The 11,966-nt window shown below is 41.8% G+C and overlaps 2 protein-coding genes across 2 annotated transcripts; both read left to right on the top strand.

Moving 5' to 3' along the window:
* Positions 1 to 1,262: 1,262 nt before the first annotated feature.
* LOC136538717 (peroxidase 27-like) lies at positions 1,263 to 5,255 on the top strand. Its single transcript, XM_066530681.1, has 4 exons — positions 1,263 to 1,643; positions 2,021 to 2,209; positions 2,296 to 2,494; positions 4,600 to 5,255. The coding sequence occupies exons 1-4, from the start codon at positions 1,389 to 1,391 to the stop codon at positions 5,016 to 5,018; spliced, it is 1,062 nt and encodes a 353-aa protein (XP_066386778.1). The 5' UTR covers positions 1,263 to 1,388; the 3' UTR covers positions 5,019 to 5,255.
* A 3,384-nt stretch (positions 5,256 to 8,639) lies between these two features.
* Positions 8,640 to 10,953, top strand: LOC136538716 (uncharacterized). Its single transcript, XM_066530680.1, has 3 exons — positions 8,640 to 8,797; positions 10,140 to 10,211; positions 10,546 to 10,953. Exons 1-3 carry the CDS (start codon positions 8,666 to 8,668, stop codon positions 10,723 to 10,725), a joined length of 384 nt encoding a protein of 127 aa, XP_066386777.1. The 5' UTR covers positions 8,640 to 8,665; the 3' UTR covers positions 10,726 to 10,953.
* Positions 10,954 to 11,966: the final 1,013 nt, after the last annotated feature.

Here is an 11,966-nt window from a genome sequence, read left to right as displayed (position 1 = left end):
GAACATCTCCCGTGCAATGTTCCCAAGTAGTAGTAGTAAATCATTGGTTAATGACACCTGTAAAACTCCGTGTTCAGTGATACTACTACGGATACCCATCTGTTCTGTCAGACTGACACCTATCGCAAGCGCAACAAGAGCACGACAGTAAACTCGAACTTGCTACCTGTAATTCTTCGTTTACAGTAGGGGAAATCAGACAATTGTGTTTACAGTGGTAAAAGACGATGGAAGACCTATCGTAAGAATAAGCAAGCAATGACATCCCGTCCGTGGCAGGTATACGTATACGTACACGGTACACCCATCCCTAGCTAAGAACCCGGAAATCCATGGCCAATCACATGGCACGATGCGGCGGCCATGACAGACGGGAGAAACGACGCTGGCAGCGCTGCCCGAGATCTCGCGGACCGATGTAGCATACTGGCATTGGCAATGGCATCCACTCCCACGCATCGCTTTCTATTCTACTCCCTCGGTCCCAAAATAAAAGACGTTTTGAGTTTTCGTGCCACAAGTTTGACTCGATTTGTAGAAAATACGTGTAATATTTACATCTTCAAATAAATTTGTTAAAAAACTAGACAAAAAGATTTTTTCGATGATACTAATTACTTAGCATAAATATTTATATATTTTAATATATAATTGCCGGTAGTCGTTTCTTGGGAAGCGAAAACGTCACTTATTTTGGGACGGAGGGAGTACTCCTATGTAATAAGGGTCTAAAAACTTTCCTCCAAAAATACTACAGTATCCATCACATCGAATTTTACGATACGTGCATAGAGCATTAAATGTAGACGAAAAAAACAAATTGCACAGCTTAATTGGAAATCACGAGACGGACGTTTTGAGCCTAATTAGTCCATGATTGAAAACTAATTACTAAATAAAAACGAAAATACTACGGTAGCTAAATTCCTAAATTTCGCCCATCTACACAGACTAAATATATACTCCTATCCCGCGGACGTTTAGATTGCAATTTTTTGCAATCTGGACACTGTAGCACGTTTTGTTTGTATTTGACAAATTTTGTCCGATCATGGACTAACTAGGCTCAAAAGATTCGTCTCGTGATTTACAACTAAACTGTGCAATTAGTTATTTCTTTTACCTATATTTAATGCTCCATGCATGCGTCCAAAAATTGATGTGATGGAGAGAGAGTGAAAAAACTTGAAATTTTGAGGCAATCTAAAAAGGCCCAAGCACTTGCTCTGCTCTTCAGCTCATGTGCGCAGCTCGAGGCTCGAGCCGCCAAACCAGGGGAGGCAAAGCGAAGCAACCGATTCCTCAGTTCTCACTGCAGCTGAGCTGCGTCGTCCAGGCCTAGGCAGCAGCAGCAGCCGCCTGCGCTTGTGATACTGCGCTACACTGCCATGGCAGCGCGACCGGTTCTTCCTCCTCCTGCTCTCCTCCTCGTGCTTCCCCTGCTGCTGCTGCTGGCTGCTTCGCCAGCTGCCCATGGCAACGGCTACGGCGACGCTGCTAGTAAGCTCAGGGTCGGGTTCTACAAGGACCCGTGCCCGGACGCCGAGGCGATCGTCCGCAGGATCGTCGCCAAGGCCGTCCACGAGGATCCCACGGCCAATGCGCCGCTGCTCAGGCTTCACTTCCACGACTGCTTCGTCAGGGTACGGCTCCGATTCCATTGCTGTCTTCTACTTCTAGGAGTAGATTAGTAGTATATGGTTTCATTGCAAAGTGCCCGGCTCTTTTATTTTCATCAGGATTCAGTGGTATCCAATGCAGGTTCTAATGATTTTCAGTCAGTTGTGCACGAACAAACCTGACTGAGACTTTTCTTTTCTTTCTTTTAAAAAAAGAAAAGCGTAACAGGGCAGAAAGCAAAGATTCCACACGCGAATCTCTCAAAAGCGTCTCCTTTAATTTACTGGATGTTGTTTCAAGTTGAAACAAACTCCATCACTTATTCACTTTGGTCATCAAGTGATACTCTGACGATAATCCCTTCCCTGTTCCCTGACCCTCCCCATCGCCATTGGTGCAGGGCTGCGAGGGGTCTGTGCTCATCAACTCCACCAAGGGGAACACGGCGGAGAAGGACGCCAAGCCCAACCTCACGCTGGACGCCTTCGACGTCATCGACGACATCAAGGCGGCGCTGGAGAAACGATGCCCCGGCACCGTCTCCTGTGCCGACATCCTCGCCATCGCCGCCAGGGACGCCGTCTCCCTGGTATGCTGCTATCTACGCTCCCTCCCTCCTTCCTTCCTCTAAGGCTCGAAGAAATGGGCAATGGCTGACTGCAACCCAACAAGCAGGCCACCAAGGAGGTGACCAAGGGAGGGTGGAGCAAGGACGGCAACCTCTACCAGGTGGAGACCGGCAGGCGGGACGGCCGCGTCTCCAGCGCCAAGGAGGCCGTCAAGAACCTGCCGGACTCCATGGATGGCATCCGCAAGCTCATCAGGAGGTTCGCTTCCAAGAACCTCAGCGTCAAGGATCTCGCTGTTCTCTCAGGTACAGTACCGGTCCGTATTAATCTGATCTGCACAAGTTGCCTTACCAATTTCGATGGGGTTTGTTTGTTAATCTAATCTGCACAAGATGCCGAGGACAATTACTGTATTTCAGCTCATAGTACGCAGAATCTCAAATTGAAAATTTGAAATATAGGAAATGTAGCTTATGCTAAAAAAACAGAAAAACGTTTTCTTAGGCAAACAGGAGGGGTGGTCCCCTACTGGATTTTTATTTAGGCCCCGTTTAGATGCGGATTTTTTTGGCTTTAGGCTACTGTAGCACTTTCGTTTGTATTTGACAAAAATTGTCCAATTATGGACTATTTAGGCTTAAAAGATTCGTCTCGCCAATTACGGGCAAACTGTGTAATTAGTTATTCTTTTTAGAGTAAAAATGCACCCTGGGTACTTAAATTATTGAGGCATTACCATCTAGGTACTCGAACTGAAAAAGCTACCACCTGGGTACTTAAACTATGGGGCATTACCATCTAGGTACTCGAACTAAAAAACCTCCCACTTGGGTACTTAAACTATTGGGTCATTACCATCTGGGTACGCGAGTGGGCACGGGAAAATGAATTTTGATTCTTTTTCTTTTTCTGAAAATGGATGAATAGTACTGGAATTTGTTATTTTTGTAAAAAAATAATTAGAGCTCCAAACATTCTAAAATTTTTTGTGTAGCCTCTATATGATGTACTCTACCTAGAAAAAATATGAAACTTGGAAAATGAATAGTTTTTGTATGTTTAAAAATTACCTCTTTTAATTAATAAATGAACTTCCATAAATTTTATAATTAAAATAAATAATGTCAAAAAGAGGCGGCCTAACTGTGTGCGAGCGAGCAGGCGAGCACAGGTACGCCGCCTCTTTTTGGACATTTATTTATTTTAATTATAAAATTTATGGAAGTTCATTTATTAATTAAAAGAGGTAATTTTTAAACATACAAAAACTATTCATTTTCCAAGTTACATACAAAAAAATATAATTTGATATGATTAATATATCTTAGAAAAATTATATTATTTTTTTTGCGAAATTAAATGAAAAAAAAATTTATATGAAAATTATAGATCTCGACGAGATCTACAACTTTCTAGTTTTGAGTTTTTTCATTTGAAGTCATTAAGATGCTCAAAAAAAATTAATAACATATTTGAACTTAAGGGCATTTTCGTCTTTTCACACCTGCAGTTTAACGGCGTTAGAGCCCAAACTGACGGAAGTGGCATGGATGACACGAAAAAGTTGGAGTAGTGGCGCTGAAGACCGCTGAATTTTTTCAGGGGCACACAAGGGATTACGATCTTTTATAATGGCACACAGGGAAAAGTCTCAAAATTTTTAGAATGTTTGGAGCTCTAATTATTTTTTTACAAAAATAACAAATTTCAATACTATTCATCCATTTTCAAAAAAAGAAAAAGAATCAAAATTCATTTTCCCGCGCCCACTCGCGTACCCAGATGGTAATGTCCCAATAGTTTAAGTACCTAAGTGGGAGATTTTTTAGTTCGAGTACCCAGATGATAATGCCTCATAATTTAAGTACCCATGTGGTAGCTTTTTCAGTTCGAGTACCTAGATGGTAATGCTCCAATAGTTTAAGTATCCAGGGTGCATTTTACTCTTCTTTTTACCTACATTTAATGCTCCATGCATATGCCGCAAGATTTGATGTGACGAGGAATCTTGAAAAATTTTGAATTTTGGGTGGGATCTAAACAGGGCCTTATTTGATTGAAGACGAAGAGTACAAAGAAAAAAAGAAAAAATGTTACATATTAGTACCGTCAGATCGACTTATTAAAAGTTATTGGCTTTTCATTTGACGAAGATAAAAAATGGCTTAAAATTTTCTATCATACCAAAAACGTGGGTTTTTTTCCCAAGTAGTAACAGTGCAGACTATTCAACATTTATTTTGAAAAAAAGTCCTTTTTTCTCGAAAGTGAAGAAGGGCACACCACACCATTCAAGAATCAGTTCACTTAGTAAAAAAAAAAAGAATCAGTTCACTTTGCTGTATTTTTTATTTTGAAATATTTCCTTGGAGATGTGACCTGAAAACCGTACGTGCTGCCATGGATCCAGGTGCCCACGCGATCGGGAAGTCGCACTGCCCGTCGATCGCCAAGCGTCTGCGCAACTACACGGCGCACAGCGACAGCGACCCGACGCTGGACGGCGCGTACGCCGCGAAGCTGAGGCAGCAGTGCCGGAGGCGCAGGGACAACACGACGGAGCTGGAGATGGTGCCGGGCAGCTCCACGACGTTCGACACGGCCTACTACGGCCTGGTCGTGAAGCGGAGGGCGCTCTTCCACTCCGACGAGGCGCTGCTCAGGAACGAGGAGACGCGGGCGCTCGTGTACCGCTACAGGGACGGCGCCGGGTCGTCGGAGGCGGCGTTCCTCAGGGACTTTGGGGCGTCCATGGTGAACATGGGCAGGGTCGGCGTGCTCACCGGCGACCAGGGGGAGATCAGGAAGAGATGTGCCTTTGTCAACTAGCCATGTACTACTACTCTGTAGTATGTGATGATGCCTGTGTCAATTACTCGATCATTGTTACCCGGCCTCTTGCCTTGATTAAATGCTGGAGTTTCACGTAGTTTGAAAAAATCTTGCATTTTACTATATAGATTTAGGAACGTTTTAGGGGTTTTATATGATTGTGAACGTTTGGGTAGACCTCATTTGTAACTGTGACTTTGATGGAATGTGATAACATGTTCCATTTTGTGTGGACACGATGTTGCAGCATGCCGCGTATGGCAATTGGCGAACAAGAAACTTGAACCGGCTTTGACTTTGGAACCGAGAATTATTTTCCGTTCCCAACCACCACCAATAGAGGATATTCTCTACATCATGTAACACCGGTAGCTGTTGCCGAGATCAAATTTCGATCTCAGATAAGCTGCTGGCGAGATCGAATCAACGGTGTGTGCCGCCCTGTTTGTTTCGCTGAAATTTGACTTATGTTGATGCTAAGGCTGATTTGTTGTGAGAAAAAAAAAACAATATTCGCTGAAAAGTACGACTGAAGAAGGCCGCTTCCTTTCCTTAGGTCCAAACTTCAGAGTTCAGATAATAATGACTTGGTTTTCTCTGTGATACAACACTGACTTCCCGTTTTCATCTTCAGCTTGCTGTATTGTCGGCTGTGACTTCGTCCCCCACCTCTATGGCTCTATGCATATGGAAATGTCTTCTTGAGAACGTAGTTGTCCTCCCATGTTGTGGCACCATTCGGTAAACTTGTACAGCGCATGAGGACTCAGGGAATTGCCTAATTGCCCTTCTTGACAAGCCGTCGTTCAACGATCTGAGCTGGATTCTTCAGATTGACCTGTGGTGGCAACTGAGCAAAAACTGGAGAATGATTAGCAGCAAAGCTCTTGAGCTACAAGACATGGAATGCAAGATGAACTTGTGAACCATTTGGCAACTCCAATTTTGTATGCGGCAGCACCAATATGTTCCAAGATCTTGAAAGGGAAAAAGAACTTTAAGCCAATTTGGGATATGGCGTTGATCACAGAAGTTTGAGCATACGTTTTTTGCTTCAGGAGAACTTGATCATCGACTTGATATTCATGATTCGTTATGTGGTCATCAGCTTGAACCTTCATGCGATTCCGACCTGTAAGCAAATGAGTGCGAAGAAACTCGGTTGCATGAGTTGTCTCCAAAACATTATTTGACGTCAGGCCGTTGTTCGTTGGGCATATATTCTTAGGCGTTTTATAGAGTGTTTGCTTTGTCTTTGCGGTTATCCATACCACAAAGCGTCGTATAGGTTTAGTTTTGAGATATGGAGCTATTCACAGCGTGAGTATAATTTAGATAAAAATTAGTTTTCTAGATATTTGTGTAATCCAGAGTGCTCGTAACGTGTTGATGTACCTATTATCTAATATAATTCTTCTTTCGTCGCAAAAGAAAAAAGAACTAGCACATATAATATTGATTCAAGAGAATATCACGCTTTCATACATAGGTGGACTAGTAAAATTAGATTTTTTTTGTTGATAAATACATTTTACTAGATCTCATCAATAAACGAGATTATCGGTTTTATTGGAATTTTATCACCTATAAAATTTTCGATCTGGCTAGCGCCCGGACGCCCACGCGCATACATGTTGTTGCACCTGCTAGCACGCCTGCGCCTGCTTCACATGGGGGCCCACGTCGTGCCCGTGCGTATGCATGCTGCTATGCCTGCTTCACGTGGGGCCCACGCGGCTCCGTTTCCCGCTCCCATGTGCAACAGCTGTAGCAGGCGGCTGCGGTAGGTGGGTCCCACTGCAACATGTGTAACACCAAATCTACTTTTGTAATACATGCAAACATACGTCCGAAACGGTTAAAAACTTGCAACATTCGTCTGAAACACTAGGAAAACACGTGTGTAGCCATTTCAAAACACTTGCAACACACGTATGAAATACTTAAAACATACGCATGCAACATGCATGTATATGCAACATCTAGATCTACTTTTGCAACATACATATGAAACACAAAGTAAAACATTTGGAACATACACTTGAAATACCATTGCAACATCCTAATATATTTTTGCAACATTGATATAAAACACTTGTAACAAACATATGAAACATTTGAAACACTTGAAACAGACGCTTGCAATATGCGGTTTTAGCGCAACATCTCCTTGTTGCTTGGGAGAATGAAGACTCATCGACGTGGTGGAGTTCCCCGGTGTAGAGCTCGCCAGTGGCACAAAATTCGTCGTTCTGAGAGAAGGCCGCTGCTAGGCCACGCCACCATCCTCTATCACCGGCTGGCCGGACCCGGCCATTTCCCGCTCTTCTCAGCGTCGCACGGAAGAAGAAGAAGGGCGAAAAATGCATGTTGCAAAGCGTATGTTTCAAGTGTTTCAAATGTTTCAGAGGTATGTTGCAAGTGTTTTAGATGGATGTTGTAAAAGTAGATCGGGATGTTGCATATGTTGCGATGGTTGTACACGTATATTGCAAGGGTCTGTTCCTCGATTTTTATCTGTGTTTTTGGACGTATGTTGCAAGTGTGTTTATTTGGATGTTGCATATGTTTTACGCATATGTTGCGAGTGTTTTATCTGGATATTACGTATGTTTGCAACAGTTTTCTAGTGTTTTCAGGTGTTTTTGTAAGTGTTTTCAGAAGCATGTTTCAAGTGTTTCATCTGTCTTCTTTTTCTATGTTGTAAGTGTTGTATCTGGATGTTTCAAAAGTAGATTGGACGAGTGCAGCGGACCTTCATCTGGTCGGTGTGGATCAGATTTCCAGCAGTGTTTCTCACCTCCACAATGGTTAGTGGCGGCGGGCAGACCACGCCCTGTAGCAATGGTCAGCGGCAGCTTGAGGCAGCTCTTGGACGGGTGCCTTTGGGCGGCGTGTGCCCCGCATGGGCACGCGAAATGGCGCGGGAAGCGACTATAGGTGTGGGCGTTCGGATGCCCCGTCTGGACGTGCGAGCGCTAGCAGTGCCGGTGCGCGGGCAACCTTCACCCCGGCCGGTCACCGTGAGCTGCGCGGGTGGAGCATTGCGGAGCTGTGCGTTGGCCGAACTCCGCTGCAGTGATTTTCTTTTGAGAAACTATGGTGTCTGGAGATTTGGATGAGCGGATAGGAGGAAATCGTTTGGACTTGCGTCGCGGCCCACGAATGTAAGCGTCCGGGCGGACGAACACCGCGAGGAGAACATTACTGTAAAAATCTCCCTAACATGAACTAGGGTGCTGTTTGTAGAGAATGAAGACAAGAATTCCCACTGTTCCTGCTCATTTGAAACATAGAAAATTTTCTTTTCCTAGCTTTTCTCTTAAAAATAAATTAATTCTTGTGAAATTCCTGCTTTCTACTGTGGTGCTTAACATATTATGTGTTATAATAAAAAGTGTATAAGATATAAGAAGATTGATATATTGGAAATATTATAATTTCATATCATATAAGATTTTTTTACTACAAGGTTGCACTTAGAAGCGTTCGAGTTTTACACGACGATTGACTTGGATTAGATTATTTAATTTTCAAATAGAAAAATCCACAAGCACAGCATGGTTAAGATAGATGCTGGGCCGCTTGGGCCGTCCGAATCTCTTGGACCGTCGTCTCCTGAGAGAGAGAGAGAGAGACCAGCGATGGCAAAGCCGGCGTTCGTGTACCGGATCAGCACGGGCGACGAGTGGGCGGAGTTTCAGCGTACGGGCGCCACCCTCGGAGGCGACCTCGACCGCTCCACTGGCTGCATCCATCTCAGCGACCTAAGCCAGGTAACCCCACCTTTTGATTTCTTACGGCCTACGCCCCTGCCTAAAATTCCCACAGTCCGTACTTCCGCAGAGAACTGTTCGCTTGCTGGAACAGATTTGGGTTGTTCTTGCGTTCTTGAGTTGTATGGTACTTGGGATAGGTCATCCAGCTCTGGAATCTATGGCTTGGAGCAGGTCTGTGTTCACTGCACAGTTGGTTTGCGCTATGTTATTTCAGAATTTTAATCCATTTCGTGGGCTTTGGTGGTTACAGAACTCAGGGTAGAGGTTTGGGGCATGTTTCTTTTTTTTTTTTAAAATCTTTTTTTAAGCCCAGGTGTTCACAGTTCGATCGTGCTGACGGTTAACGCTATTTAGGATGACTGTCAATTGACCGTAAGATAATGCTAAATATGTTGTATGTATTTAAGATACAGAGTACATAATGGGTTTTAGCTGTAAGCATGCTGGAGCCTGGAACTGCAGCAAGACATTTCCTGTGAGCCTGACTCGTAATTGTGGGAGGGTTCAAATTGTCCATAGACAATCGATAAAGCTAGCTTTATTACCAGATTAATGACAGTTTTGTTCAGCTAGTAACACTGGCTGGAGATAGATGGGCCATGAGGTCATTAAATGCACAGTTTGCAGGGAAGCAAGCTTAGAATATGCATCTATCTAGATGGACTGTTTAGACTTGCAAATATATATGTAATTCTTCATTAATCTTTCTTAGCCAAGGGGGGGCCAGAGCCAGTATGGCCTCTACTAGGCTCCGCTAGTGGTGTATAGTATGATTCAATCTTGCAAATGGATACGCCTGCCAACTCATTTTGTATTTGTTTACTCGTATAACATTTTCTTCCTTTTTGGGCTCCTTCTGTATTGTATTGATATATTTTACAAGACTGATATATAGTTGTGTTGTGCTATTCTAAAGAGCAATTGAAACTGAAGTATGATTTACCAGAAATCATCAAACTATGCAATTTTATTCTCTTAAAATATTCTGCTGAGTGCTGATATATGTATATGATTGTTCTCTATATGTGATCCCAAATAATTGTTTGAATATCATTACTCCATCAATAAGTACATTGTTTACTTATTGCCAACAAGTTAGAAACTTAAAATGTTAGCCTTTCCAGGTCCTACAAGATGCATGAATTCCATTATGTTTACTCAATGTAATTCTTTGTCATTTCTATTCTTGACTACTATTGCTATATAATCAAAGCTGGATATATCTTTTGATTTTACTTGAATGTGTTTTCAATATGAATTCCTTCCATTTTTTATGCTGTCACTCTTATATACTTTTTCCCGAGAACTAAACATTGTTTAATTCTTGGACCTGGTGAAGGTGAAGATGACTTTAAAAAACTTCTTCCTGGGTAGGAATGATCTATACCTACTGCAAATTGACGCTACCAAGGTATATTTAAATCCTATCAATTGTTAATTTGTTGCTTTCTAACTATTCTAGTATTTGCAAAGTTGTGGTGTCCCTTTCGTATAATATAGATCTAGAATGCTTTACTGCTCATGTTTATTACTTATTTTTATGGGAGGTTGCATATACACAATACCAACACACAAGTTAATTATTTGTATGTCTACATGGATAAGAAGTCATGTTGTTTCTGTTTTTCTATTATAACTTTGCCAATTTATAGTTTTTCTATATACTCTCAGCAATGTGCCTGTAATTATGTTCAGATAATAACTTATTATGTATTGTGTACTGAGTTTCATGTGCTTGTTCTTAGCTTGCAGATGGGTTAATTTATGAGGCAAGTGATGATAATAACTATTTTCCTCATTTCTATGGCCCTGCTCGGAGCTTTGTTCCTCTTCAACTAGATGTTGTTGTCAAGGCGGACAAAGTAGACCTTGCAGACAATGATTTTACCTGTGATCTGCTTGATGGAAGTGATGTACCAGGCTGATTTGGAGTCTCATCTTCATCTTAGCAATGTTCATGTGAGTTCTTTGCCGAAGTTTAGCTTTGTAAGATGTCTATATGCAGAAGTCATATATTAGAGTGACAGATTGTACCATCCAGAATTATCAACAGTTACCATGGGAATTCAGAACTGTTCGGAATTTATGTCATCATGATGGATCAGGACATTTTGCTAAAGTAAAGCAAATAATACAATATGTACTTGTTGTCATGTTAACATCCAGTGCCTTGTTGCAAAAACATAATCACTCCATGTTACCAACTTACCATGGGTAACACACTTGTAATAATGATATGCATTCAAAACGAGAATGCCATTTGAAGAATTATTTCTCCAACGAGTTTATCCTGTATTAAACTAGTAGGTATTTTGTACCCTTTAGATGAATTTGAAATGCTCATTTTTATAACAACCATCAAGAAAGTGAGAAGTGACAATCAAAGTGAGTTCAAGAATACAAGAATTAATGAGCTTTGTTATGAGTTTGGAATTAGGCATCAATTCTTGGCTAAGTACACTCCTCAATCGAATGGCCTAGTTGAAAGGAAGAATAGAATTTTGATTGACATGACAAGATCAATGTTGAGTGAGTATAATGTGAGTCATTCATTTTTGAATGATAGGAAGCCCAACATTGCATACTTTCGGGGTTTTGGTTACAAATGCTACATAGATTGAGCAAGTTTGAGAAGAAATGTGATGAATGTTTCTTGTTTGGTTACTCAACTACTAGCAAGGCTTATAGAGTTTGGAATTTGGCTAGTGGTACTCTTGAGGAGGTTCATGATGTGGAATTTGATGAAACCAAAGGTTTCCAAGAGGAAGATGAGAATTTAGATGATGTGATAGGCACTCAATTGGTCAATGCAATAAAGAACATGGACATTGGTGATATAAGGCCTAGAGTGGTGATCGATGTCGAAGATTATAAGAATCAAGTGCTCTCTAACTCAAATGTGCAAGCTAGTGGTTCTTATGATCAAGCTCAAGCAAGTGCTAGTGATGACAAATTGTAAAATCAATGACAAGTGGTTAGTTCATCATCTCAACCATATGATCAATCAAGTGCAAGTGTTCCAACCAACCAATGTTGCAAGAGATCATCCATTGGACTCCATAATTAGTGATATCTCAAGAGATGTGCAAATAAGATCAGTATTGGCATCATTTTGTGAACACTTCTCATTTGTGTCATCCATTGAACCTAAGAAGATAGATGAAGC

This window comes from Miscanthus floridulus, chromosome 2 (genome assembly GCF_019320115.1).
Source record: "Miscanthus floridulus cultivar M001 chromosome 2, ASM1932011v1, whole genome shotgun sequence".
Lineage (NCBI taxonomy): Eukaryota > Viridiplantae > Streptophyta > Magnoliopsida > Poales > Poaceae > Miscanthus > Miscanthus floridulus.
The sequence above is the reverse complement of the archived record's forward strand: the minus strand, read 5'-3'. Positions and strand labels throughout refer to the sequence as shown.

What these genes read in the sequence shown, in the direction of transcription:
- LOC136538717 (XM_066530681.1), top strand. Translation starts at nt 1,389, where the DNA reads ATGGCAGCGCGACCGGTTCTTCCTCCTCCTGCTCTCCTCCTCGTGCTT. An exon ending in TCCACGACTGCTTCGTCAGG is followed by an intron (nt 1,644 to 2,020) that starts GTACGGCTCCGA and finishes CCATTGGTGCAG; the next exon opens with GGCTGCGAGGGGTCTGTGCT. An exon ending in CCAGGGACGCCGTCTCCCTG is followed by an intron (nt 2,210 to 2,295) that starts GTATGCTGCTAT and finishes CCCAACAAGCAG; the next exon opens with GCCACCAAGGAGGTGACCAA.
- LOC136538716 (XM_066530680.1), top strand. Translation starts at nt 8,666, where the DNA reads ATGGCAAAGCCGGCGTTCGTGTACCGGATCAGCACGGGCGACGAGTGG. An exon ending in ATCTCAGCGACCTAAGCCAG is followed by an intron (nt 8,798 to 10,139) that starts GTAACCCCACCT and finishes GACCTGGTGAAG; the next exon opens with GTGAAGATGACTTTAAAAAA. An exon ending in TGCAAATTGACGCTACCAAG is followed by an intron (nt 10,212 to 10,545) that starts GTATATTTAAAT and finishes GCTTGTTCTTAG; the next exon opens with CTTGCAGATGGGTTAATTTA.